Source organism: Cetorhinus maximus, chromosome 27, assembly GCF_964194155.1.
Source record: "Cetorhinus maximus chromosome 27, sCetMax3.hap1.1, whole genome shotgun sequence".
Taxonomy (NCBI): Eukaryota; Metazoa; Chordata; class Chondrichthyes; order Lamniformes; family Cetorhinidae; genus Cetorhinus; species Cetorhinus maximus.
Window position 1 is genome coordinate 2,336,964 of NC_135905.1, and position 27,224 is coordinate 2,364,187.

Below are 27,224 nucleotides of genomic sequence, written 5' to 3' on the forward strand. Positions count from 1 at the left end.
GGATGGTTTAAGAAGCATATCTTGGTTGGCTAGATGGCAAGTGGTTTGTCCAGTGTCTGATTTTTAATATGATAGAATTCCCTCATCTTGCGATATCTATCAGTGAGGGCAAACACAGCAGTGTCATGGGAAGACCATCACCCCCAAGTCTCCCTCCAGACTACATGCTACCCCGACTTGGGTATACATCACTGTTCCTTTATTGTCGCTGGGTCTACATAACAGGAAGCACTTTCACCACATGGGCTGCAGCGGTTCAAGAAGGCAGCTCACCACCACCTTCTCAAAGGCAATTAGGGATGGGTAATAAATGTTGGCCTGGCCAGCGACACCCACATCCCAAAAATAAAACAATTTAACAAGTTATAAAGCACGATACAAATTAGAACAGCCAGACCCAGATTTTCCTCATCAGTGCTCAGGAAAATCGGCCAGGACTTACCCCAATCGGGAGGGTTCAGGGGTTGAAGAGGGAAATCAAAGAGAGGGCATGAAAAAAGATTCGCAAGTAAAGTTAAAGATAACCCAAAGGTGTTTTACCAATACAATAATGTTAAAAGGTTTGTTGAGGAAAAAGTGGGACCTATCAGAGATGAAGATGGAAACTTGTGAGTAGATGCAGAGGCTGTGGGAAGGGTTTTGAATGAATATTTTGTCTCCGTGTTTACAAAGGAAAGGGAGGATGTAGATATAGTAGTCCAGGAGGAACACTGAGAGATATTGGACGGGATAGTCATAAAGAGAGAGGAAGTACTCGAAGGGTTGAAATCCTTGAAAGTGGATAAGTCACCAGGGCCAGATGGATTGTTCCCGAGGCTGCTGAAGGAAGTCAGGGAGGAGATAGCAGATGCTCTGAGGATGATTTTCCAATCTTCACTAGATACAGGGGAGGTACCGGAGGACTGGAGAAATGCAAAGGTAGTTCCATTGTTTAAAAAGGGATCAAAGGAAATGCCAAACAATTATAGGTCAGTTAGTCTTACATCGGTGGTGAGCAAATTAGTAGAATCAGTTCGGAGAGATAGGATTAACTGTCATGTGGAAAGGCATGGACTAGTCAGGGATGGTCAGCATGGATTTGTTACAGGAAGGTCTTGCCTCACAAATTTGATTGAATTCTTTGAGGAAGTGACAAGAAGGGTTGATGAAGGTAGTGCAGTGGATGTTGTGTACATAGATTTTAGCAAGGCATTTGACAAGGTCCCACATGGCAGATTGGTCAGGAAAGTAAAAGCCCATGGGATTCAGGGTAATGTGGCAAACTGGATAAAAGGTTGGCTTTGTAACAGGAAACAAAGGGTAATGGTCGATGGATGCCCTTGCGAATGGAAAGTTGTCTCAAGTGGTGTTCCACAGGGCTCAGTGTTGGGACCCTTGTTGTTTGTGTTATATATTAACGATTTGGACATGAATGTGGGGGGCACGATTGGGAAATTTGCAGATGACACAAAGATTGGCCGAGTAGTGGATAGTGTAGAGGATAGCCATAATCTCCAAAATGATATAGATGGGTTGGTGGAGTGGGCGGTAAAGTGGCAGATGGATTTTAACATAGAGAAGTGTGAGGTCATACATTTAGGGAGGTCAAACAGTTACAGGTATTACACAATAAATGGGAATATACTAAGAGGGGTAGATGAAGTGAGAGATCTTGGTGTACAAGTACACAGGTCCCTGAAGGCAGCAGTGCAAGTAGACAAGGTTGTAAAGAAGGCATATGGAATGCTGTCCTTCATTGGCAAAGGTATAGAATATAAAAGTAAGGATATAATGTTGGAATTGTATAAAACACTGGTGAGGCCACAACTGGAGTATTGTGTGCAGTTCTGGTCACCACATTACAGGAAGGACGTAATAGCTCTGGAGAGAGTGGAGAGGAGGTTTACAAGAATGTTGCCAGGGTTAGAAAAGTGTAGCTATCAGGAGAGATTGGATAGGTTGGGGTTATTTTCCTTAGAACAAAGAAGGCTGAGAGGTGACTTGATTGAGGTGTACAAAATTATGAGGGGAATAGATAGAGTGGACAGGATAAAATTGTTTCCCTTGATGGAGAATTCTAGAACCAGGGGACATAGATTCAAGATAAGTGGCAGAAGGTGTAGGGGGGACATGAGGAAGAACTTTTTTACATAGAGGGGAGTGGGTGTCTGGAATTCGCTGCCCAAGTTGGTGGTAGAGGCAGAAACTCTAAACTCTTTTAAAAAGTACCTGGATCTGCACCTTAAGCGCTGTAAACTGCAGGGATATGGGCCGGGTGCAGGAAGGTGGGATTAGAAAGGGCACCTGGGTGTCCTCGGACTGGCATGGACAAGATGGGCCGAATGGCCTCCTTCTGTGCTGTAACTTTTCTATGGCTCTATGGTTTCTATCTGGACCCAGTGCAGCCGAATCTAACAGAGCTAAAGCTTCACTTGTCACACAATCTTATTATTGCTTTAAGCTGAAGTTGGTTCAAAAATCTAAATCAATGATTTTCCACCCAAGCTGCTGATTGCAAAAGCACAAAGCCGGAAGGAGTGACCCTGCATCAGATTCACTGCCGCTTCCATTTGGCCAGACTGGGTTCCTCTCTGTGTCGGGTGCCTCTGACTCACACTGCGACACTGTTGGGGATTCTGTCTGGAGAGAAGTAGTAATATGGGAGCTTCTTGTCTTTATTGCGTTCTGTGATACGCTGCGTAATTCCCTGAAGACATGTTTGGAATTTCTCGATCGCTTCCTTGACAGGTTTTTCTATGAAGTGTTCATGTGGGTACATTCCGAGGAATAGCTGCAGAGATAGAAATCATCATTGATCAATATTTCAATCTCATTTATATAAATCATCTGTTATATTGTTATATTATTCCAATATGAGTTAGGGGCTGAGCGCTGGGAGTGAGTGCGAACCCGATTGGCGCCTACGATCGGGTGCACGCTGCCATTTTACGTGGGTGGGCCAATTAAGGCCCGCCCAGCGAGTCAATCGCCCGGAAGCACTGGACGCTCCTTGTGCGGGCGGAGGGGTGGGGTGGGATTCCCGGAGTCCGGGCATGCGCGTGATAGAGCACAGAAATCTCCCAGAGGCACAGAGATGCCTCAGGGAGACTTGTTTAAGGTTCAAACATTTAAATGAAGAATTGAAAACATTTTAAGACATGTCCCCTCGTGTGACAGTGTCACATGACCTGGGACATGTCGAGGAACATTGATTTAAAAATTTATTTAGTTTATAAACACTTCGTGAAACCTCACCCCGCCCGTGGATGAGGTTCCATGAAAAATATGAAGGCCGCCTGGGCTCTTCGCCTGCCCCCCGCCGCCAACCTTAATGTTGGACGGGCAGCTGAGTTAATTGGTTTAATTAGGCCTTAATAGGCCTTTGACAGTTCAGTGGGCCGAACTGAAAATCTAAATGATGCGCGGTGATGTTGGGACGCCCGCCCGAGATCACCATGCACCATTTTACACGTCGGCGAGTGAGTCTCGCTGATCGGAAATTTCCCCCCTATATGTTCATGTGCAGGTGTACATATAGGTATCCAGAGCGCCACATCGCCCGCTACTACACCACAGTAAAGGTGCTGCACACATGGTGCGATCTGAGAGACACATTCGATGAAGCTCCAGCGTTTCATTTTAAAAATGTGCTTACGTTCAACTTCTGGGGAGCACAGAACATAACGTGGTGGCCGCTGGTGCCCCTGAGTGAAACCCAAACATTTTAAATGGAATTAATGCTGAACTAGATGCGAATGGGAAGGTCATAGAGGCATTTGTGAAGTTTAAACAAAAGTGCAGATTGACATTCAGTAGCTTGGTGGACAGGAGAGAAAGGGTTACATTTATTTAACAGCTGGGATACGAGTGAGGACAACAGTTAAAACCCAGACAACATTTTTGAAAAATTCAGAACACTGTTCCAGACACGGTCAAATCGTCAGATCCATCAATATGAGTTTCAAAGCCAGAGGCAGGAACCAGGCAAGCCTGTCGACAATTTCTTAATGAGGTTGAAAATGAAGCCATTAAGTGTAAATTGAAAGAAACGGAAGAAAGTCCTGCTGGAGCAGCTCCTCTGGGGCTCTGCACACCCTGATGGATAAAGCTCACAACCTCACAAGTTGTAGAAACTGCCAGGGCACATGAAACCACAAGTAGACAGATGAAGTCACTGACTACCGGAACAGCTAGCCTTCAGTTAAGACAGCTAACCAATAAGACAAGATCAACAACACAACATTCGCAAAATCAACCACAACTCAAATGACACCAGGGAGCCCAACGTTGCCTGTGCAGTGTACCATCTCAGTGTGCCATCTCAGTGTACCATCTCAGTGTACCATCTCAGTGTACCATCAACATTGCCTGTGCAGTGTACCATCTCAGTGTACCATCTCAGTGTACCATCAACATTGCCTGTGCAGTGTACCACCATCTCAGCGCTGAGAGTGATAAATACTAAATCCACAAGATAAGCGATACAGAGAATAACGTTTTTTTGAGAAAAGGAAACAGGCTTTAAAGGTGTTCAATTTAATTATAAAAGTCGATCCTTAATCTTGTGCTTAGATGTAATAAAATGTCAATGATTGTAACAGTTTTATTGATATAAAAGTATTTTTTAAAGAAAGAGGGATGTTATGTTATATTATTACTATATGATTTAGGAACTATATGATCATCCGTATGTATATATAATTATCTAGGGTGTCAGGGTACCGAGCAACAGTGCATCAGCCCGTAGCACATGGTGTGATCGGAGAAACAGATGCTGGAGCTTTTTTAAATGTGAGTTTAAAGTGTGACTATTTCAAACATCATTGATCAATATTTAAAGAGGAGGAAGATTTGTAGGGATGTGGGGAAAGAGCAGAGGATTGGGATTAACTGAATGGGGCTTTGAAAGAGCTGGCACTGACTAGATGGGCCAAATGACCTCCTTCAGGGCTGTACTGCTCTATGATTTTATAAAAATGATCAAACAATAACTCAATGCAATTTATAAATCATTTAAACATCAATTATACAAACCCTTGATCAACATCGCAATACAATTAATGGAAATTGTAACATTACAACGCTGAACTACAAAGTTAAATACTAAAGATGACGAAGTGGAGAGAGATCTTAAACCTGAGGAGCAGGGAGGGGGCACAGGAGTGGAAAAAGGAGTGAGGGCAGATGGGGACTGAGAGAGAGAATGGGGGGTGGGGGGAGGTGCTGGTGGAGTGGGTTACATCACGTTTGGGGATGTGGGGTATGGGGGTGATCACATGCCCATGGGGTTGGGGAGGAAGAGAGTGTCTGTCCGCGATGGTGGGGAGAATGGGGGCACACACATGATGGGGGAGAGCCTAAGGGCGGATGAGGCAAAGGGAAAAATGGAAGGGAAGAGAGAGAGAGCGATGGGTGGGTGGGAGGCCAAGGAAAGGAGAGAGGAATGGTTCCTAGTTTGATTTTTACTTCTGAATGTCTACACGTTGAGTGGTTGTGAATAAAATTTGCCAATATCTGTGATTTGCCCTGATACAACTACACAGATCAATATGGAGAACAGCCTGAAACATAGATGAGTTACTGGCTTCAGTATCCCAGGTGAGGAAGTCAAGATTCATGTTCCAATTGCTATCCAGACTCGAAGAAACTTGTTCTGGGCGAGCAGGAGATTTTTTGGTTGAGCTGTCGGTCACTGAGGGTGAAAGGTCAGCAAGGAGACTGTTAAAATGGTCTGAAATGGGTTACAAAGGCAATGGTGGGAATTTCAGCAGCAGTTTGTAGATGGTCAGAGAGTGGGCCCTGGGCTATGTGACACCAAACCATCCTCCCTGGGGAGTCTCCTGCAGTCTGATCCCTGGCCTGAGCTAAGCTTCAGGTACTGGCAATCTGAATCCTACCTCATTGTCCTGGAACTGGCTGAGTGCCCACACAGCCCCCAGGTGCCAACATGACCGGCCTCTGTCTGGTAAGCTCTCGATGATGAACTCCACACTCACAACCCCTTTCTCGGAGGGTGGGGGCTGTCTCATTGTGGGGGGAGAGTTGGGAATCCACGAGCACCAGTCATACTGTAATTAAAAGAAAATACAATAAGAATTCACAAAAACTCAAAAAAGGATGAAGACCCTTTGGTTTCTTCTTTCTAGTTGTCTCCTCACTAATGGGAATGTGGTTTCACTGCTCTAGGTAGCTGTGTTGAGTTCTCAGCCAACAGAAGGTCTTTACTTTATAATCATTAACTCCCACCCTCCCTCACTGCCCGTGAGCGGGGGGAATATCGTTGAGGCGTTGGGGGTTTTGTCGGCTGGAGAGTCAGCGAGAAACCCCAGCTGCCTCTTTTTGGGAAGGCAGCCAAGCCAGAAGCCAATCGGGCAGTGGCCAGGCCATGGGCAGGCCTTCCTCTGTTGCCTAAGCTGGTTGTTCTCTTGTTCAGGATTTCCCCAGCGGACAAAGCACCGTCCCCTATCTACCCTGCTGGTTCCCTCCATATGTTAAACACCCGCAACCCTCCCAATCTCCAGAAGCCTCATCAACGCCCCCCTCCCATCATAAAACCGAAACTCAACACCAAATTGGCCTTTGCCAGAGGTTTAGAATGGGCGATCATGAATCCTGGGTCATTACACAGCTTGTTCCAATATCCTTTCCAGTGACATCAGTAGGGCAGGGTGTAAAATAAGCTATTGTCAAAGTCCAATTTCACCCCAACATTGTGCTGAGTCTATCACCAGCAGCAATGTGCTGCCTTTAGACTTTAATCCCAGCTCTTCAACTGACCTTTAGACATGTTCCCACTCCTGGGGGCCAGCTTCTGCTCTGTATTTCTCTTGAACACAAGGTGTGGTGTTTTTCTAGCTTGTATGTCTCTCAGTGCCACACCGGGGCTGCATTTACCCACTGGGCCAGAGACCCCACAGACGGTACAAAATAGACATAACCCAGAGAGGAAATCTGTGAATTATTATTAATCCAATACCTGCCCAAAGTTGACAGCAGCATGTTGAGCAGAAGTGGTGAAGATTACTACGGTCAGATACTCTATCAGCTTCTGAATTGTTCTGATTGTTTTGGGGAAACCTGCAAATAAGAAAGATGCTTTTTTGTAAAATGTGTTGGCCTATTGTAACAGAGAATCCTTGCACAGACATTTCACCTGCACAGGTTTGGAGTCAGGTGCCCGCACCATTCCATCAATCCAAGATCCTCATTACACATATACAGTGTGTGACCCCACTGTGCCAGAGTGAGAAAGGACAGTGTGTGATCCATTGTCCCAAACTGGGAAAGGATCGTGTGTGACCCAGTGTGCAAAAGGGCAATTTGTGACCCAGTGTCCCAGTGTGGGAAAGGACAGTGTGTGACCAAGTGTGAGAAAGGGCAGTGAGTGATCCAGTATCGCAGCGTGGGAAAAGGCAATGGGTGACCCAGCGTCCCAGCATTCAAAAGGACCATGCATGATCCAGTGTAGGAAGTGTGTGTGGACCAGTGCCCCAGCATGGGTAAGGGACAGTGTGTGACCCAGTGTGGGAAAGGGACAGTGTATGACCCAGTGTGGGAAAGGAACAGTGTGTGACCCAGTGTGGGAAAGGGACAGTGTATGACCCAGTGTGGGAAAGGAACAGTGTGTGACCCAGTGTGGGAAAGGGACAGTGTATGACCCAATGTGGGAAAGGAACAGTGCGTGACCCAGTGTGGGAAAGGGACAGTGTATGACCCAGTGTGGGAAAGGAACAGTGTGTAATCTAGTGTCCCAGTATGGGAAAGGGACAGTGTGTGACCCAGTGTGGGAAAGGGACAGTGTGTGACCCAGTGTGGGAAAGGGACAGTGTGTGACCCAGTGTGGGAAAGGAACAGTGTGTAATCTAGTGTCCCAGTATGGGAAAGGGACAGTGTGTGACCCAGTGTGGGAAAGGAACAGTGTGTAATCTAGTGTCCCAGTGTGGGAAAGGACAGTGTGTGATCCAGTGTCCCAGTGTGGGGAAGTGGACAATGTGTGATCCAGTGTCCCAGTGCGGGACTGTGACAGTGTGTGACCCAGTGCGGGACTGTGACAGTGTGTGATCCAGTGTGGGAAAGGGACAGTGTGTGACCCAGTGTGGGAAAGGAACAGTGTGTGACCCAGTGTGGGAAAGGAACAGTGTGTGACCCAGTGTGGGAAAGGGACAGTGTGTGACCCAGTGTGGGAAAGGGACAGTGTGTGACCCAGTGTGGGAAAGGGACAGTGTGTGACCCAGTGTGGGAAAGGGACAGTGTGTGATCCAGTGTGGGAAAGGGACAGTGTGTGATCCAGTGTGGGAAAGGAACAGTGTGTGACCCAGTGTGGGAAAGGAACAGTGTGTGATCCAGTGTGGGAAAGGAACAGTGTGTGACCCAGTGTGGGAAAGGGACAGTGTGTGACCCAGTGTGGGAAAGGAACAGTGTGTGACCCAGTGTGGGAAAGGAACAGTGTGTGACCCAGTGTGGGAAAGGAACAGTGTGTGACCCAGTGTGGGAAAGGAACAGTGTGTGACCCAGTGTGGGAAAGGAACAGTGTGTGACCCAGTGTGGGAAAGGAACAGTGTGTGACCCAGTGTGGGAAAGGAACAGTGTGTGACCCAGTGTGGGAAAGGAACAGTGTGTGATCCAGTGTCCCAGTGTGGGGAAGTGGACAATGTGTGATCCAGTGTCCCAGTGCGGGACTGTGACAGTGTGTGACCCAGTGTGGGAAAGGACAGTGTGTGATCCAGTGTGGGAAAGGGAGTGTGTGACCCAGTGTGGGAAAGGGACAGTGTGTGACCCAGTGTGGGAAATGGACAGTGACCCAGTGTGGGAAAGGGACAGTGTGTGACCCAGTGTGGGAAAGGGACAGTGTGTGACCCAGTGTGGGAAAGGGACAGTGTGTGACCCAGTGTGGGAAAGGGACAGTGTGTGACCCAGTGTGGGAAAGGGACAGTGTGTGACCCAGTGTGGGAAAGGGACAGTGTGTGACCCAGTGTGGGAAATGGACAATGTGTGATCCAGTGTCCCAGTGCGGGACTGTGACAGTGTGTGACCCAGTGACCCAGTGTCCCAGTGTGGGAAAGGGGCAGTGTTTGATCACACTGAGTTGGGGCTTGAGTGAAAACCTATCTGGACGTCAATGATGTGGAAATTTCAACAGCTGAAATGCAGAAGGAAAATGATAATAGTAAGCTGAGTAACATTGCATATTACACTGGGAGTGGGGGGGCAGGACTTCAGCAGGGAGGAGAGTCAATAAATGCAAACCCAATCCTGATTTATATACTTTTTTATGCACTTGTTCAATGTGGGCTTCGCTGGCTGGGCCAGCATTTATTGCCCATCCCTAATTGCCCTTGAGAAGGTGGTGATGAGCTGCCTTCTTGAACCACTGCAGTCCATGTGGTGTAGGTACACCCACCGTGCTGTTAGGAAGGGAGTTCCAGGATTTTGACCCAACGACAGTGAAGGAACGGTGATAGATTTCCAAGTCAGAACGGTGAGTGACTTGGACAGGAACTTCCAGGTGGTGGTGTTCCCATGTGTCTGCTGCCCTTATCCTTCAATATGGTAATGATCGTGAGTTTGGAAGGTGCTGCCTAAGAAGCCTTGGTGAGTTCCTGCAGTGCATTTTGTAGATGGTACACACTGCTGCTACTGTGCATCGGACAGGAGGGAGTGAATGTTGGTGCTTGGGGCGCCAATCAAGCGGTTGCTTTATCCTGGATGGTGTCGAGCTTCTTGAGTGTTGCTGGAGCTGCACTCATCCAGGCAAGCGGAGAGTATTCCATCACACTCCTGACTTGTGCCTTGTAGATTGCGGACAGGTTTTGGGGAGTCAGGAGGTGAGTTACTCGTCACAGGATTCCTAGCCTCTTAACCTCACTTTTCACCCCACCAGCCTCTGCATTCAAAAGGATCATCCTCCGCCATTTCCGCCAACTCCAGCATGATGCCACCACCAAACACATCTTCCCCTCAACATCCTGTTAGCATTCTGTAGGGACCATTCCCTCGGGACACCCTGGTCCACTCCTCCATCACCCCCAAAACCTCATCTGCTTTGTATGGCACCTCCCCATTCAATCGCAGAAGGTGCAACATCTGCCCCTTTACCTCCCCCCTCCTCACCATCCAAGGGCCCAAACACTCCTTTCAAGTGAAGCAGCATTTCACTTGCACTTCCCTCAATTTAGTCTACTGCATTCACTGCTCCCAATGCGGTTTCCTCTACATTGGAGAGACCAAACGGAGGCTGGGTGACCGCTTTGCAGAACACCTTCGGTCTGTCCGCAAGCATTACCCAGACCTCCCTGTCGCTTGCCATTTTAACACTCCACCCTGCTCTCATGCCCACATGTCCATCCTTGGCCTGCTCCATTGTTCCAGTGAAGCTCAACGCAAACTGGAGGAACAGCACCTCATCTTCCGACTAGGCACTTTACAGCCTTCTGGACTGAATATTGAGTTTAACTTCAGACCATGAACTCTCTCCTCCATCCCCACCCTTTTTTAATCCCCTTTTTCCCACATTCATTTTTATTTTTTATCCACTTATTTTTATTTCATTATCCGTGATTTCATCCCCCCTTCTATCCCATTTTCTATCCTTTTGTTTCCCCACCACTGCCACCCAATCCCCTACAGGACCATCTGTTACTTGTTCCATGTTGTTTTTTCACACAATGCTACCCTTGTTCTGCTCTAGTTACATTGTGCTTTCTTATCTTTATGCCACTATTAGCACCTTTTTGAACACTAACCACTACCATTAACATTCCCTTAGTCCTTTAGTTCATTGCACCTTTGTCAATCTCTCCTTTGTTCCCATCTATCACTGGCCTTCTATCCAGCACCATCTGCCCACACCCCTTAAAACTGTATGAATTTGATCACATTTCCACTTCTCTTCAGCTCTGAGGAAGGGTCATACGGACTCGAAACGTTAACTCTGTTTCTCTCTTCACAGATGCTGTTACACTTGCTGAGTTTTTCCAGCATTTTCTGTTTTTCTTTCTAGCCTCTGACCTGCTCTTGTAGTCACAGTAGTTATATGACTGGTCCAGTTCCATTTCTGATCAGTGGTAACCCCAAGATGTTGATAGTGGGGGATTCAGTGATGGTAATGCCATTGAATGTCAAAGGGTGATGGTTAGATTCTCTCTTGTTGGAGATGGTCATTGCCTGGCACTTGTGAATGTTACTTGCCACTTGTCAGCCCAAACTTGGATATTGCCCAGATCTTGCTGCATTTGGACATGGACTGCTTCAGTATCTGAGGAGTCGTGAATGGGGCTGAACATTGTGCAATCATCAGCGAACATCCCCACTTCTGACCTTATGGTGGAAGGAAGGTCATTGATGAAACAGCTGAAGATGGTTGGGCCTAGGACACTACCCTGAGGAACTCCTGCAGTGATGTCCTGGAGCTGAGATGATTGACCTCTAACAACCAAACCATCTTATGCTAGGTATGACTCCAACCAGTGGAGGGTTTTCCCCAATTTTCCCATTGACTTTCACTAGGAATCCTTGATGCCACACCATGTCCATGTTTGAACCAAGGCTGTAATGAGGTCAGGAGCTGAGAGACCCTGGTGGAACCCAAACTGGGCATCAGTGAGCAGGTTATTGCTAAGCAAGTGCCACTTGATAGCACTGTTGGTGTCCCCTTCCGTTACTTTACTGATGATGGAGAGTAGACTGATGGGGCGGTAATTGGCCGGGTTGGATTTGTCCTGCTTTTTGTGTACAGGACATACCTGGGCAATTTTCCATATAGCCGGGTAGATGCCAGTGTTGTAGCTGTACTGGAACAGCTTGGCTAGGGGCGCGGCAAGTTATGGAGCACAAGTCTTCAGTACTGTTGCTGGAATATTGTCGGGGCCCATAACTGTTGTAGTATCCAGTGCCTTCAGCTGTTTCTTGATATCACGTGGAGTGAATTGAATTGGCTGAAGACTGGCGCCTGTGATGCTGGGGACCTCTGGAGGAGGCAGAGATGGATCATCCACTCGGCACTTCTGGCTGAAGATTGTAGCAAATGCTTCAGCTTTATCTTTTGCACTGATGTGCTGGGCTCCTCCATCATTGAGGATGGGGATATTTATTGAGCCTCCTCCTCCAGTGAATTGTTTAATTTTCCACCACCATTCACAACTGGATGTGGCAGGACTGCAGAGCTTACATCTGATCCGTTGGTTGTGGGATCTCAGCTCTGCCTATCACTTGCTGCTTATGCTGTTTGGATGCAAGTAGTCCTGTGTTATAGCTTCACCAGGTTGACGCCTCATTTTTAGGTGTGCCTGGTGCTGCTCCTGGCATGCCCTCCTGCACTCTTCATTGAACCAGGGTTGATCCCCTGGTTTGATGGTAATGGTGGAGTGGGGGATATGCCGGGCCATGAGGTTACAGATTGTGGTTGAGTACAATTCTGCTGCTGCTGATGGTCCACAGCACCTCCTGGAAACCAGTCTTCAGTTACTAGATCTTTTTGAAATCTATCCCATTTAGCACGGTGGTAGTGCCACACAACACGATGGAGGGTATCCTCAATGTGAAGGTGGGACTTCATCTCCACAACGACTGTGCGGTGGTCACTCCTACCGATACTGTCATGGACAGACACATCTGCGACAGGCAGGTGGGTGAGGATGAGGTCAAGTAAGTTTTTCCCTCTTGTTGGCTCACTCGTTACCTGCCGCAGACCCAGTCTAGCAGCTATGTCATTTAGGACTTGGCCAGCTCGGTCAGTAGTGGTGCTACCGAGCCACTCTTGGTGATGGACATTGAAGTCCCCCACCCAGAGTACATTCTGCACCCTTGCCACCCTCAGTGCTTCCTCCAAGTGTTGCTCCACATGGAGGAGCACTGATTCATCAGCTGAGGGAGGGCGGTACGTGGTCATCAGCAGGAGGTTTCCTTGCCCATGTTTGACCTGATGCCATGAGACTTCATGGGGTCCAGAGTCGATGTTGAGGACTCCCAGGGCAACTCCCTCCCGACTGTATACCACTGTGCCGCCACCTCTGCTGGGTCTGTCCTGCCGGTGGGACAGGACATACCCAGGGATGGTGGTGGTGGTGTCTGGGACATTATCTGTAAGGTATGATTCCCTGAGTAAGACTATGTCAGGCTGTTGCGATACTGACTCAGTCACTGGTGCCCTGGTGTACTTCACCAATGACCATTCTTCATATACAAACTTTGACACTGAACTTTGGGTGCTATTTAAATGTGGAAAGCCTCACAGCTGAGTCAGACCCTGTCCTCCTCTTAACTCTACCAGCTAGTAATCCAGCACAGACCCCTGGATAGTCACGGCCACCATATGTCAGAGCGACTGTAGCCTTTGAGCTTGTGTGTGACCTGCAATTTAATTATCAGACTGCCCGGCACTGCGCATTTCCTGTTCATTACTGTAACTGTGATCATGGCACCCAATTTTGGCACCAGCCCCCAGATGTTAGTAAGGACGACTTTGCAGGGTTGACAGGGCTGAGATTGCCGCTGTCATTTCCTGTACCAAGGTCGATGCTGGGTGGTCCATCCCATTTCATTCCCTTTTTGTGTCTTTGTCATTTTTGTAGTTACAACTGAGTGGCTTGCTAGGCTATTTCAGAGGGCATTTAAGAGTCAACCATATTTCTTTGGGTCTGGAGTCACATGTAGGCCAGATCAGATGAGGACAACAGATTTCCTTCCCTAAAGGGCATTAGTGAACCAGATGGGCTTTTACAACAATCGACAATGGTTTCATGGTCACCATTAGACTTTTAATTCCAGATTTTTATTGAACTCAAATTTCACCATCTGCCGTGGTGGGATTCGAACCTGGGTCCCCAGAGCATTACCCTGGGTCTCTGAATTCTTAGTCCAGTGACAATATCACTAGGCCATCACCTCCCCATAGTTAGGTCAGTGCATGTAATCAGAAGGAATCATACTGAAAATGTAGATAGCTGGTCAGACTGTACCTGCACACTGGGTTCAGTTCGATCTAGGAACGATATACAGAAGGGAACAACACTGACTAGAGGCTGAGTGATGAGGGTAGACTGAAGAAACTGGAACTCTTCAACCTTGAGAAGAGGTGACTGAGGGAATCATGTTGAAACCCCGGGAAAGGCAGGGGAAGGGAATGTTTAGCACAGATCTCAGAAAAAGTGCTTCAGGGAGAACAGGTGGGATAGCTTGGGAGCAGAGAGTGAGACCGAGAGGTTAGCTTCATCATCTGTTAGTAAGAGCTAGGCAGATGATCTAGACCAGGCTGTGCTCAACTTGTGACCTTGTATTTGGATGATACATGCAGCTAGAATCTGATAAATATGTAAATTGTTGCAAATCTGATATAATTTTCTCTAAATACTTGCTATAATTTCCTGTCATATACCACTATCTCTACTGCTTTCAGGCTATCCTCCTCCATATCACAGGGTTAAGATTGGCCATGACCACAGTTACAGTAATGAACAGGAAATGTGCAGTGCCGGGTAGTCTGATGATTAAATTGCAGGTCACACACAAGCTCAAAGGCTACAGTCACTCTGACATATGGTGGCCGTGACTATCCAGGGGTCTGTGCTGGATTACTAGCTGGTGGAGTTAAGAGGAGGACAGGGTCTGACTCAGCTGTGAGGCTTTCCATATTTAAATAGCTCCCAATGTTCAGTGTCAAGGTTTGTATATGAAGAATGGTCATTGGTGAAGTACACCAGGGCACCAGTGACTGAGTCAGTATCGCAGCTCAAGCCAGCGTTGTCTGGACAGGGAGATGAATCTCTCAATATCAGGAACACCGCCCCAAGGATAAGCCCCCATCCTGAGGCAACCCTGTCAGGCAACAATATTAAAGACAGTTTGGTGAACAGGCAATTACCTGAACTTTTATTGTCCTTCAGCCCATAGACGAACACGTCCTTCACAAAGGCCTGTAGTTCCGTGTCTGTCAGAACAGCCTGGTCGTCATCGTAATATATATTCACTACTTCAGTGACAAAGCTGTCAGAAAAAGAGCAACAGTCAGCACCAATTGGAACCAGAGATGTCAACATTTCAGAAGCACGTCCTTGCCTGCAGTCTACAGCCACCCAATCAGCTCGCTCCAATCTGAAATCTCCAGCCAGCTCCGTGACCCCCTGCTCTGGGTACCAAAGCTGCACCGTGTGCTGCTGGTTGGTAAGCACCATGTTAGAGCCTAGCCTGTGCTGAACTGGTGTGTGAAAACAATGAGATATCGGTCATAAAACTGCTGCACCAGAGTGCGACACTCCATAAAACTGCTGCACCAGAGTGCGACACTCCATAAAACTGCTGCACCAGAGTGCGACACTCCATAAAACTGCTGCACCAGAGTGCGACACTCCATAAAACTGCTGCACCAGAGTGCGACACTCCATAAAACTGCTGCACCAGAGTGCGACACTCCATAAAACTGCTGCACCAGAGTGCGACACTCCATAAAACTGCTGCACCAGAGTGCGACACTCCATAAAACTGCTGCACCAGAGTGCGACACTCCATAAAACTGCTGCACCAGAGTGCGACACTCCATAAAACTGCTGCACCAGAGTGCGACACTCCATAAAACTGCTGCACCAGAGTGCGACACTCCATAAAACTGCTGCACCAGAGTGCGACACTCCATAAAACTGCTGCACCAGAGTGCGACACTCCATAAAACTGCTGCACCAGAGTGCGACACTCCATAAAACTGCTGCACCAGAGTGCGACACTCCATAAAACTGCTGCACCAGAGTGCGACACTCCATAAAACTGCTGCACCAGAGTGCGACACTCCATAAAACTGCTGCACCAGAGTGCGACACTCCATAAAACTGCTGCACCAGAGTGCGACACTCCATAAAACTGCTGCACCAGAGTGCGACACTCCATAAAACTGCTGCACCAGAGTGCGACACTCCATAAAACTGCTGCACCAGAGTGCGACACTCCATAAAACTGCTGCACCAGAGTGCGACACTCCATAAAACTGCTGCACCAGAGCGCGACACTCCATAAAACTGCTGCACCAGAGCGCGACACTCCATAAAACTGCTGCACCAGAGCGCGACACTCCATAAAACTGCTGCACCAGAGCGCGACACTCCATAAAACTGCTGCACCAGAGCGCGACACTCCATAAAACTGCTGCACCAGAGCGCGACACTCCATAAAACTGCTGCACCAGAGCGCGACACTCCATAAAACTGCTGCACCAGAGCGCGACACTCCATAAAACTGCTGCACCAGAGCGCGACACTCCATAAAACTGCTGCACCAGAGCGCGACACTCCATAAAACTGCTGCACCAGAGCGCGACACTCCATAAAACTGCTGCACCAGAGCGCGACACTCCATAAAACTGCTGCACCAGAGCGCGACACTCCATAAAACTGCTGCACCAGAGCGCGACACTCCATAAAACTGCTGCACCAGAGCGTGACACTCCACAAAACTGCTGCACCAGAGTGTGACACTCCACAAAACTGCTGCACCAGAGTGTGACACTCCACAAAACTGCTGCACCAGAGTGTGACACTCCATAAAACTGCTGCACCAGAGTGTAACACTCCATATTTGTCCCCGCGCTTTATCATTTTCTTCTCCAGGAGCTAGAGTTGCCAACTGTGATTAAATGTATTTCTGGAGCTTTCATCACATGACCTGCCCCCACACTCCAGCCATTAGTCGGCCAACACATCCATCTTTGTGACCTATGACCTTCCTAAGCCAAATTGGAAAGCAAAAAGACTCTACCCAATTGGATGATGCTTGACTGTCAGCCAAACAGCCTTTTTATCCCATTTTCACATTTTTATATCTGGTAAAGAGAAATGTTCAAAGAAAATGTTTTAAAAATATATTTTTTAATATCCCAATCATTTTTCTCCAGGGTTGTACACAGCAGTGTCCTGGAGATTGATCTTCAATTCCTGGAGACTCCCGGCCCAACTGGAGGGTTGACATAGCTACCAGGGGCCTTCTCGATTTACCTCCTCCAGCTACCATGCTTGCTGTATTCTTAAGCCACTTATTATAAATCCTCCAATCTTCAAGTGCTATTGCTGTGCCCTATAAATGCCTAAAGATGAGGTCAAGATGCTCAAATTCCACTTCCTTATCCACCCTATTGAGGGAAATTCCATTGGGTTTGGGAATCAGCCCCATGGTTTGTGTTGTGACCATCGATACTGAGAGTCTTCCTAGTATTTACCATTCTTCATCACTGCAAACCAATGCAGGTAATGCTGGAATAGCTCAGCTGATCAGGCAGCATTTGTGGTGAGGAAAGGGTTAATTGTAAGAGAACCCTTCTCAGTTATCATGGGGTGGGGAGAATTAAAACAAAAAACAAAAGTGGAAGAGAGAGATGAAAAACAATGAACATAGCGAGAATAACTCATATTCATATAGCTCCTTTAACGTAATAAAATGCCCAAAGGCACTTTATAGGAGCATTATAAACCAAAGTTAGACATCAAATCACAAGGTAATTTCAGGAAAGTTGATCAAAGATGAACGTTTTAAGGAGCATCTGAAAATAAGAAAGATAGGTAGAGAGGTGGAGGGAGAGGGAGGGAATTCCAGAGCTTGGGACCCAGGCAACTGAACACTGGAGCGATTAAAATCAGGAATACTCAAGAGGCCAGAATTAGCGGAGGGTAGATATTTCGTAGGGTTGTGGAGTTGGAGGAGATAAAGAGAGTGATAGTAAGGGGAAGGCTATGGAGGGATTTGACAATGGTGAGAATGTCAAAATCAAGATGTTTCTTGACCAGGAGTCAATATATGTCAGCGGGCAGAGGGGTGATGGTGAACAGGACTTGGGTGGGGGGTTGATCGGTAAATGGGTTATTTTGGTTTACGGATCCCCACAGGAGTCATAACACCCTGGACAACCAAAACATAATTTCCTCCATTTTGAATTCCAATATTCAATTTCCTACATTTCATGGGATCTATTCTGATACACTACCAGCCAGCCTTTCACATTTTATCCTCCATAAACTTGAGGTCATCCAAAGTTCTGCTGCCTGTGTGCTAATGTACACCAAGTCCCATTCACCACCACCCCTCTGCTCACTGACCTATATTGACTAGAGAAAATTAAAAGGATAGTCTGGCATGGGGCCTGAACAAACAGCGGGGAGGGGTTGGCCTCAAATATGGAAAGATCCCAAAAATAAGGGGCAGGCGTGGTCACCCTGTTCTCTCCCCATGCCAACTGGATCACATGGGCATGTCTCCGAGCAGACATGTTGATTCAAGATTCTCTGTTTCACTTTGAGTTAGAGATACATTTTAAAACATAACCACCTTGTAAAGCTCAGTGTTAATGACACCATCTCCACCCCCCAAAATGAAAATTTCACCACCAGTCAATTCACTTGCTTTCAATACCACAAAAGATCTTTTTTATTTGCATAGCATTTACAGCTTTCCCATGTCCAGGGTTAAAACATTGTACCTTAACTTTATGTTCCTCATATTGCTTTTAACAAAAATCTGTATTGGAATTTGTACAGTCAGGGTCCTGGGTTAGAATTCATGAGGGAGCCATAGGCTTTACGATTTGTTTGGCCAAGTTAACTTTGTCAAGAGTAATATTGTTGGCTTCTAGGTACTGGTGGCTGTGAATTGGAATCAAAGGAGAAACTCCCTCTCATATTGCTTCTTGCTTTCTGGATTCAGTGATTTCCTTTGTTCACCCTTAAAGCCTGACACTAAATTGTCATCAGGGTGGTCATTTTTTTTAAAAACAGGCTCTGAGCCACTCTTCAGTTTTAACTTCTGAGATCCATTTTATTCAATGTCTGCATGTTTCTTAATGTCTAAGTCTTGGAAAAAAGTGTCAACCAACCAAAAATCCAAATTGCCCTTCATAACAAATGAATTCACCTCATCCTGCTAAAATTCTGGATCATTTTTAACTCTAAGTTCTTCTCCAGGATTTAACATTTTGGTTTTCTTTTCCGGGAGATTCAGGTTTAACACTGCCTCCTTTTGTGCAAGCAGTTCATGTGTCTGTTCAGTACAATCTGTTTTAGCTGATTTAAGAACTTTGTTCAGGTCATGTTGATGCTCAGTAAGGAAAGCTCCTTCATGTTTAGTTTTAAAATTTTCTTAATTTCTTTTTGTCCTCCCACTGTGTTTGAGCTTGGTTTGATTCCACTCTGGGCAAGAGCCTTCTTTTGAAGTTTTAATTTACATTCAAGAACACGTATCCTTCCTTACAAAAGAGTCAGCGCTGGATTCAGCTTCTCTACGCTCTTTCTAAGTATGTTTTCCTCTGCTTCATCAGTAGCTGTGAGTCCTGTTGTTACTTTCTTTTGCCTCATCCTGATTATACTTTTCCCGAGATTTTACAGTCTTTTCTAGCTGCCATTAACCTCTCCTTTTCAGCTGATACTCCGGTGTCATTTAACATTAGCAGACCGAATTTCTGACTCTTTGAACATATCTTTAGTCAAAATATCAATTCTTGCAGCAGGTTTGTTGTGGATTCTTTTAAGTCATGCAGGTTTTCCTGTACAATTTCAGTTTCAACAGCCTCAACCAGCTTTCCCGAAACCCTCAGAGATGGTAATACCTTATCCCCAGCCAAATCATTTCCCAATAAAAAATCTGCATGAACAAGACCAACAATTACAGGACCTGTGACTTAGCCACATTTTAAATTAATAAATCTATATAAAGGAATAGGTGAACAATTTCCATCAATACCCCATATTAATATGTTTTTATTTAGCGAACTATCCGGAGATAAATTCCCTCACCTGCCAATAGTAGTGACTATGCTGATCCTGTATCTCCAAGAATAACAATTGACTTCCCTGCTTCACCAGACAAGAATGAAGGTGCTCCACCTTTAAACAGAACATTTCCATAATTTCCTGAACCATGATCCACTTTAGTAGCAAATACACGAGAGCCTGCCGGCTTCTCACAAACTTCCCTCACTGGGGCCGGATATTCTGGAGGGGCATCATACAACCTTACAAATGCTACAGGTCTGCTCTTTAATTTCCAATATTCAGCCTTTGCATGTCATTCCCCTTTAGCTAATCCTGACCTCTGAACCTTCACGCCTACTAACCCAACAAGTGCCCTGGGTCTTTGCCTTCTCCACCTTTCTCAGCAGAGTCTGACCTTGACTCATCATTGACTTTCTGCGCATTTCAGTTACTCTGGAAGATTCCAAAGTGGGGCCTGTTACTCATCACCTTATCAGTTTACTCATAATCGTCTGCCACTACTGAGGTTTCCTTTATTTTACAAACCTTGCGGTCTTCCAGGTGAGACTTTAACCCCAAGGGGGCATTATTTTTGAACACTTCCACCATCATAATTTCCCTAAAGTTATCAAAGTTCTGTTCAACCTTCATCGTCCTGCACCGCCCACTGAACATTTCCTTTTCCCTGGCAAATTCGACATAGGCCGAATAGTTCCCTTTCTCAAATTTCTCAATTTCTGTCTGTGGGCCTCTGTCGCCAACTTGGGAGGGTTGGGTACAGCAACCCTCACTTCCTCATAATCACACAAACGCTCTGCTGAAAGTGATGTGTACACTTTCACCAAGGCTCTTTAGGCAGCACCTTCCAAACCCACAACCATTACCATCTAGAATGATAAGAGCAGCAGACACATGGGAACACCACCACCTGGAAGTTCCCCTCCAAGCCACACATCATCCTGACTTGGAAATATATCGGCCGTCCCTTCACTGTCGCTGGATCAAAATCCTGGAACTCCCTCCCTAACAGCACTGTGGGTGTACCTACACCACATGGACTGCAGCGGCTCAAGAAGGCAGCTCACCACCACCTTCCCAAGGGCAATTAGGGATGGGCAATAAATGCTGGCCCAGCCAGCGAAGCCCATACCCCGTGAATGAATTTTAAAAATGTTCAGTGGTCATGACAAGAGCCTTGGGCACCGTATGTCAGGAAGAATAGATTGTCCTTGGAGAGGGTGTAGCACAGCTTCACAAAGATTAAATTATGAGAACAGCTGGTAAAATCTTGCCTTAAGTTCGCTTTGACAATTGAGGGATGATCTGATCGAGATGTTTAAAATGTGGAAAGAATTTGATAGGATAGAGAAAACTGGGGGAGGGGGTATGGTGAAGCGGGGGGAGGGGGTATGGTGAAGCGGGGGGAGGGGGTATGGTGAAGCGGGGGGAGGGGGTATGGTGAAGCGGGGGGAGGGGGTATGGTGAAGCTGGGGGAGGGGGTATGGTGAAGCTGGGGGAGGGGGTATGGTGAAGCTGGGGGAGGGGGTATGGTGAAGCTGGGGGAGGGGGTATGGTGAAGCTGGGGGAGGGGGTATGGTGAAGCTGGGGGAGGGGGTATGGTGAAGCTGGGGGAGTCCAGAACAAGGGGAATAACCTTCAAATTCAAGTCAAGTTGTTTAGAGCTTATGTCAGGAAGCACTTTTCATGCAAAGGGCTGTGGAATTCTGGAACTTTCTCCAGCTAAAGGCTGCCAAATGCCCTCGACCTTCTCCCAAGGCAAGGCATTGGCTCAATAGGCCCATATTCTCATAGTCTGGAGCCCAATATCAGGAGGGCCTATTTATTCCAGGCCATGGACAGTTTGTGTTGGCAGGGTGATATAGGCCATTGTGTCGCTGTTATCAATGTTTTATGGTGTGGACGGATGTAGCAGTGTGTCCCCATGGTAGTCAGTGTTGGGACCATTGCCCTGCTCAATACAATAAATGGTCTGGGTATAGGGCACATTACCAATATCTATAAAGTCCACCGAAAACGAGAGGGTGGTTAACGGTGAGGAGTACGGTCAGTGATCCAGGATAGAGACAGGTTAGTATACTGCTCAGAGAGACAAGATCTGATCTTTCTTTCCGGACCCTTGTCCGGCTTTTATCACATTCTGCTTTCTATGCTTAATGTCACCATTAGCACCTCCTTTAGTCACCACCACCACCATCAACACCCCTTTGACTTTTCTTTATGACATCTTTGGCAACCTCTCCTTTCCCTCCACCTATCACTGACCTCCTATCCAGCTTCACCTTTCCCGCCTCCTTAAACAGTTTATATTTCACCACATCTCTACTTCCCTTTAGCTCTGAAGAAGAGTCATTCGGACTCGAAACGTTAACTCTGTCTCTCTCTCCACAGATGTTGTCAAACCTGCTAAGATTTTCCAGCATTTTTTGTTTTTATTTCAGATTTCCAGCACCCGCAGTATTTTGCCTTAGACAGGATATGTTGTCAGATTTGGTCTTCTCCCAGGTGTCCGAGAGATCCTGAAGTTTTCTCTGGGCAGTGTCGGTAGCAGTGCTCAGTCCTCTTGCTGGAGTGAGGCGAGAGTTACTGACTAGTCACCAGGTTGAGCCAGCCCATCCTCCCATCCTGTGTGAGGCTCCAGCAGGAGACAGTGAACCTGCCTGGGGCCTACGGTCATCCCCTTCCCTGAACACTCAGGTCCACCCACCCTGAATCTCGGACACTGGGAAAGAGAGCAAGCCTTTAACTTACCTCTGAACAGCATCCCAGACTCTCAGCCCATCATCTCTGAAGAAATAATAAGGAAGATCCTCTGTGCTGTCAACTCCTCGCATCCTGATGCTCTCCGGGAAGCAGAATGATTTGTAGCTGAGCGAGGTCATCGCTTTTTGGACCATGCGGACATGGCCCCCTCCTCCTGTGCCGTTTGCCTGTCCACAATGAGATGCACATCAGATACACGCCCCGCTACACGCCAGGCACACGCCCCGCTACACGCCAGGCACACGCCCCGCTACACGCCAGGCACACGCCCCGCTACACGCCAGGCACACGCCCCGCTACATGCCAGGCACACGCCCCGCTACACGCCAGGCACACGCCCCGCTACACGCCAGGCACACGCCCCGCTACACGCCAGGCACACGCCCCGCTACATATGGGCCAATATGGCAGGTGTTTAAAGCTCGATTTACCTTGTCAAAGAGACCACACTCACATATCAGCTGCTCCCTTGCTTTGGTGTTGATTGCAATTGTAAACCGGACATGAGGCACTAACAGCTGAAGTTATGTACACGGGGAAAAGGAGAAGGATGATATTAATGTGCTAACTAGAGCTGAATACATTTAACTTCAACTTGAAAACAGGAAAAATAAAATATCCAAAACGCTCTTCTCACAGCCTTGTATCAATCCACAATTAATCCTACTGTCCTGCTCTCTCTCCCTATGGACTCTTTACATAATCCCATCAAACACTCCCAGGACAGGTACAGGACGGGGTTAGATACAGAGTAAAGCTCCCTCTACACCGTCCCCATCAAACACTCCCAGGACAGGTACAGCACGGGGTTAGATACAGAGTAAAGCTCCCTCTACACTGTCCCCATCAAACACTCCCAGGACAGGTACAGCACGGGGTTAGATACAGAGTAAAGCTCCCTGTACACTGTCTCCATCAAACACTCCCAGGACAGGTACAGCACGGGGTTAGATACAGAGTAAAGCTCCCTCTGCACCGTCCACATCAAACACTCCCAGGACAGGTACAGCATGGGGTTAGATACAGAGTAAAGCTCCCTGTACACTGTCCCCATCAAACACTCCCAGGACAGGTACAGCACGGGGTTAGATACAGAGTAAAGCTCCCTGTACACTGTCCCCATCAAACACTCCCGGGACAGGTACAGCACGGGGTTAGATACAGAGTAAAGCTCCCTGTACATTGTCCCCATCAAACACTCCCAGGGCAGGTACAGCACGGGGTTAGATACAGAGTAAAGCTCCCTGTACACTGTCTCCATCAAACACTCCCAGGACAGGTACAGCACGGGGTTAGATACAGAGTAAAGCTCCCTCTGCACCGTCCACATCAAACACTCCCAGGACAGGTACAGCATGGGGTTAGATACAGAGTAAAGCTCCCTGTACACTGTCCCCATCAAACACTCCCAGGACAGGTACAGCACGGGGTTAGATACAGAGTAAAGCTCCCTGTACACTGTCCCCATCAAACACTCCCGGGACAGGTACAGCACGGGGTTAGATACAGAGTAAAGCTCCCTGTACATTGTCCCCATCAAACACCCCCAGGACAGGTACAGCACGGGGTTAGATACAGAGTAAAGCTCCCTCTACACCGTCCCCATCAAACACTCCCAGGGCAGGTACAGCACGGGGTTAGATAGGGAGTTAAATTGTCTCAAGAACCTCTCTCAGCCTGATGAGTGAAAGAGCACTCTGTATTTTACCAGCCTCACATTTCTCAATTTCCTGTATCAGCCGTTCTGTGGTCTCCAAATTTGATTGGTAATCTAATGCAAATTCCTGCGGAAAGAGGTATAGTTTTGCCCTTCGAGCCTGAACAGGAGGTGCAGGGGCCTTTCATTCTCTCACTGACAGCTGATTGGAACCTCAGTGAGAGGACAATGTCTGACTGACTGACAATCCTCTCTCCATTTCCAACATTCAGGGCAGATTTGTACTGTCGCCCAGTGCTCACTGGGGACCAGGCCGGAACCGGCCAAACCGACCGGGGACCAGGCTGGGATTGGTCAAACTGGGAATTAGACTGCGACTGGTCAAACTGACTGGGATTGGTCAAACTGACTAGGAACTAGACTGGGATTGGTCAAACTGGGAATCAGACTGCGATTGGTCAAACTGACTGGGATTGGTCAAACTGACTAGGAACTAGACTGGGATTGGTCAAACTGGGAATCAGACTGCGATTGGTCAAACTGACTGGGAACTAGTCTGGGATTGGTCAAACTGACTAGGAACTAGACTGGGATTGGTCAAATTGGGAATTAGACTGCGACTGGTCAATCTGACTGGGATTGGTCAAACTGGGAATTAGACTGCGACTGGTCAATCTGACTGGGATTGGTCAAACTGGGAATTAGACTGCGACTGGTCAATCTGACTGGGAACTAGACTGGGATTGGTCAAACTGGGAGTTAGACTGCGATTGATCAAACTGACTGGGATTGGTCAAAGTGACTAGGAACTAGACTGGGATTGGTCAAACTGGGAATTAGACTGCGATTGGTCAAACTGAATGGGAACTAGATGGTCAACTAGGCTGTGATTGGTCAAGCCGACTGGACACTAGGCTGGGATTGGTCAAGCTTACAGCCAGCAGAAGGAAACAGTTCCCCAGTTTGAGTTGAATTGCAAATCCCAGTGATGAAGCCTCAGATCCTAACCCCGTCTCACCTGGTTGATTTGGAGCAGATGCTTTTGCTAATATCCGATGACAACAGCTCACCGGATTTGACAGAGAGCATACCTTAAACAGAGGGTGAACAGCTGGGAGCTGCCGGTACAGAGCTATACCGAACACTTCCGACATAAGGTGAGTCTTCAGGAGGTGGGTGACAGTCTGATGAATTTGGAAGTCCGCTGACCTCACCCATATTTTTGCCAACAGCCAATCGTACTTATCGTCAGTGGGGAGGAAAATGGGATTATCGGGCCCAGGGATTTGTTTCAGCTGTGGAAAAAAATTCCTCACGTTATAGGGATTCGATCCATAACTTTCACTGGGTCTTAATCAGGCAGCAAAAAATATAGCAAGCAAATCACAAATAAGTCTCAGAACTTGCAGGAGTTGTGGTAATACAACATAGGACATAGTAAAGGAGAGTTACTGATTTAAAGAGCAGGACATAAAGAGTCTTGTCCAGAATGGACTCAACATGGGACTTGTGAAGTCTTGTTAAACGGAGATGTTTGGGTTGTAGGGATACTGGGATGAATATTAGGGGCCGGGAATATTCCTTCGATGGGATGAGTCTTACCTGAATCATCACTGCATAAAATATAACTAAGGCAGTGAGGGAGGAATGAATAGGACAACATGGAAACTCTTTCGAGTTATCAACAGTCACAGATTGCAACTCTTTTGAGTACAATCACAGTTCTTGGTTTCCGGGAGTGGGACATGAACCCGCAACCCTCTGATTCAAAGGCGAGGGTGCTATGAACTGAGCCACAGCTGACACCTCCTAGGACAACATGGAAGGTGGAAAAGAATTAATGGGCCAGCAATTAATTAATTAATAGGGCAATGGGAGAGAATTAAATTAACTTGATAAAAGTGAAGGGGTGACAGAACAGAGCAAAGTCAAGAATAAAAGAGTGAAGCTAGAAAAGACAGGGGCAGGTGTTATAGAACCCAGGGAGGGTGTTAGTGGAGGAGTTTAAATACTTCCATATAAACTTGAGAAGCAGCGTATTTCAGAGTCTTGCAAACTTTTGGAAATATTGAAGGTGAATCTAAAAATCAAAGAATATTTATGGTAATTTTAACTAAAGGACGGGGGAGAGGCCGCAGGAGCTACAGTGACAGGCAGGTCCGAACTCACCAAGAAGCAGACAGAAATATTCTAGAAGGTATAAGGAAATCAAAGGTGGGAACAGTCACAGGATTGACGCTGCAGTTGGAGACAGTTCCAAAAATTATTGTAAAGAGCAGGGGATGCAAATAGAGACACAAATTAGAGACAACGAGAGGTATCAGTAGCGTTTCCCAGGACTGATTTGTACAGGTTATATAGACAGACAGCACCAATAGGAATCTACCCAGCTGGTGGTATCACAGAGAGATGCAGGAACACTGCACAGAACTCTTACACCTCGTTACACTAGAGACTGACGCCATTTCTGGCATGTAGTAAACATCCAGAATAGAATGGAGGTCGCTAATAAATTAATAATATGTAGCAGTTCCTAAAATACTTGAAAAGCAAACAGATTGTGAGCTAATTGGTGTCCATACATTGACCTGTATCTACACACTGACTACCAGCTGCACAGTGAACATGTCATTCAGTTAAGGCCTTGTCCCCTTTCAGGTGAATGTAAAAGATCCCAAGGCACGATCTGAACAACAGTTGGCAAGTTCTTCCCAGTGTTCTGGCCAACATCACTGAATCAGTCAACGTGATCATATTCTCACTGCTCTTTGCGAAAGCTTGCCTTGTGCAAATTGGCTGCCACATTTTCTACATTACAAAAGTGAATATGCTTCAAGAAATATCTCATTGGCTGCAAACACTTTGGCCTGAATTTTCACACAGGCGGAGAGGCCCTCCAATGTAGCAAAAATGGCACTGGAGGCCCGAATCTGCAAGTCCCGCCCCTGAACTTGGCCCCCACCATTTTTGCAGGGCAGGGTTATAAAGGAGCTGGGCGCACATGATTGGTTCATGGAGGCAACTGCACATGGGAGAGTTAAGTTGCCCTTTGGGTTTGTTAAAATTAGACATGAATATGCGTAAAAAGTGGA

The 27,224-nt window shown here is 47.0% G+C and overlaps 1 protein-coding gene across 1 annotated transcript in view; it reads right to left on the reverse strand.

Annotated features, from left to right (window-relative positions):
- Nucleotides 1-2,127: 2,127 nt before the first annotated feature.
- The window catches only part of LOC144668504 (polyunsaturated fatty acid 5-lipoxygenase-like), a 48,258-nt gene continuing 23,161 nt past the window's right edge, over nucleotides 2,128-27,224 (reverse strand). The window contains exons 8-14 of the mRNA XM_078530541.1: nucleotides 25,224-25,427; nucleotides 22,907-22,993; nucleotides 22,464-22,642; nucleotides 14,837-14,958; nucleotides 6,956-7,056; nucleotides 5,877-6,047; nucleotides 2,128-2,770 (exon numbers count right to left, since the gene is read on the reverse strand). Of these exons, the coding sequence (XP_078386667.1) occupies nucleotides 2,591-2,770; nucleotides 5,877-6,047; nucleotides 6,956-7,056; nucleotides 14,837-14,958; nucleotides 22,464-22,642; nucleotides 22,907-22,993; nucleotides 25,224-25,427 (1,044 nt within the window). The 3' untranslated portion in view covers nucleotides 2,128-2,590. The remainder of the gene's footprint in view (nucleotides 2,771-5,876; nucleotides 6,048-6,955; nucleotides 7,057-14,836; nucleotides 14,959-22,463; nucleotides 22,643-22,906; nucleotides 22,994-25,223; nucleotides 25,428-27,224) is intronic.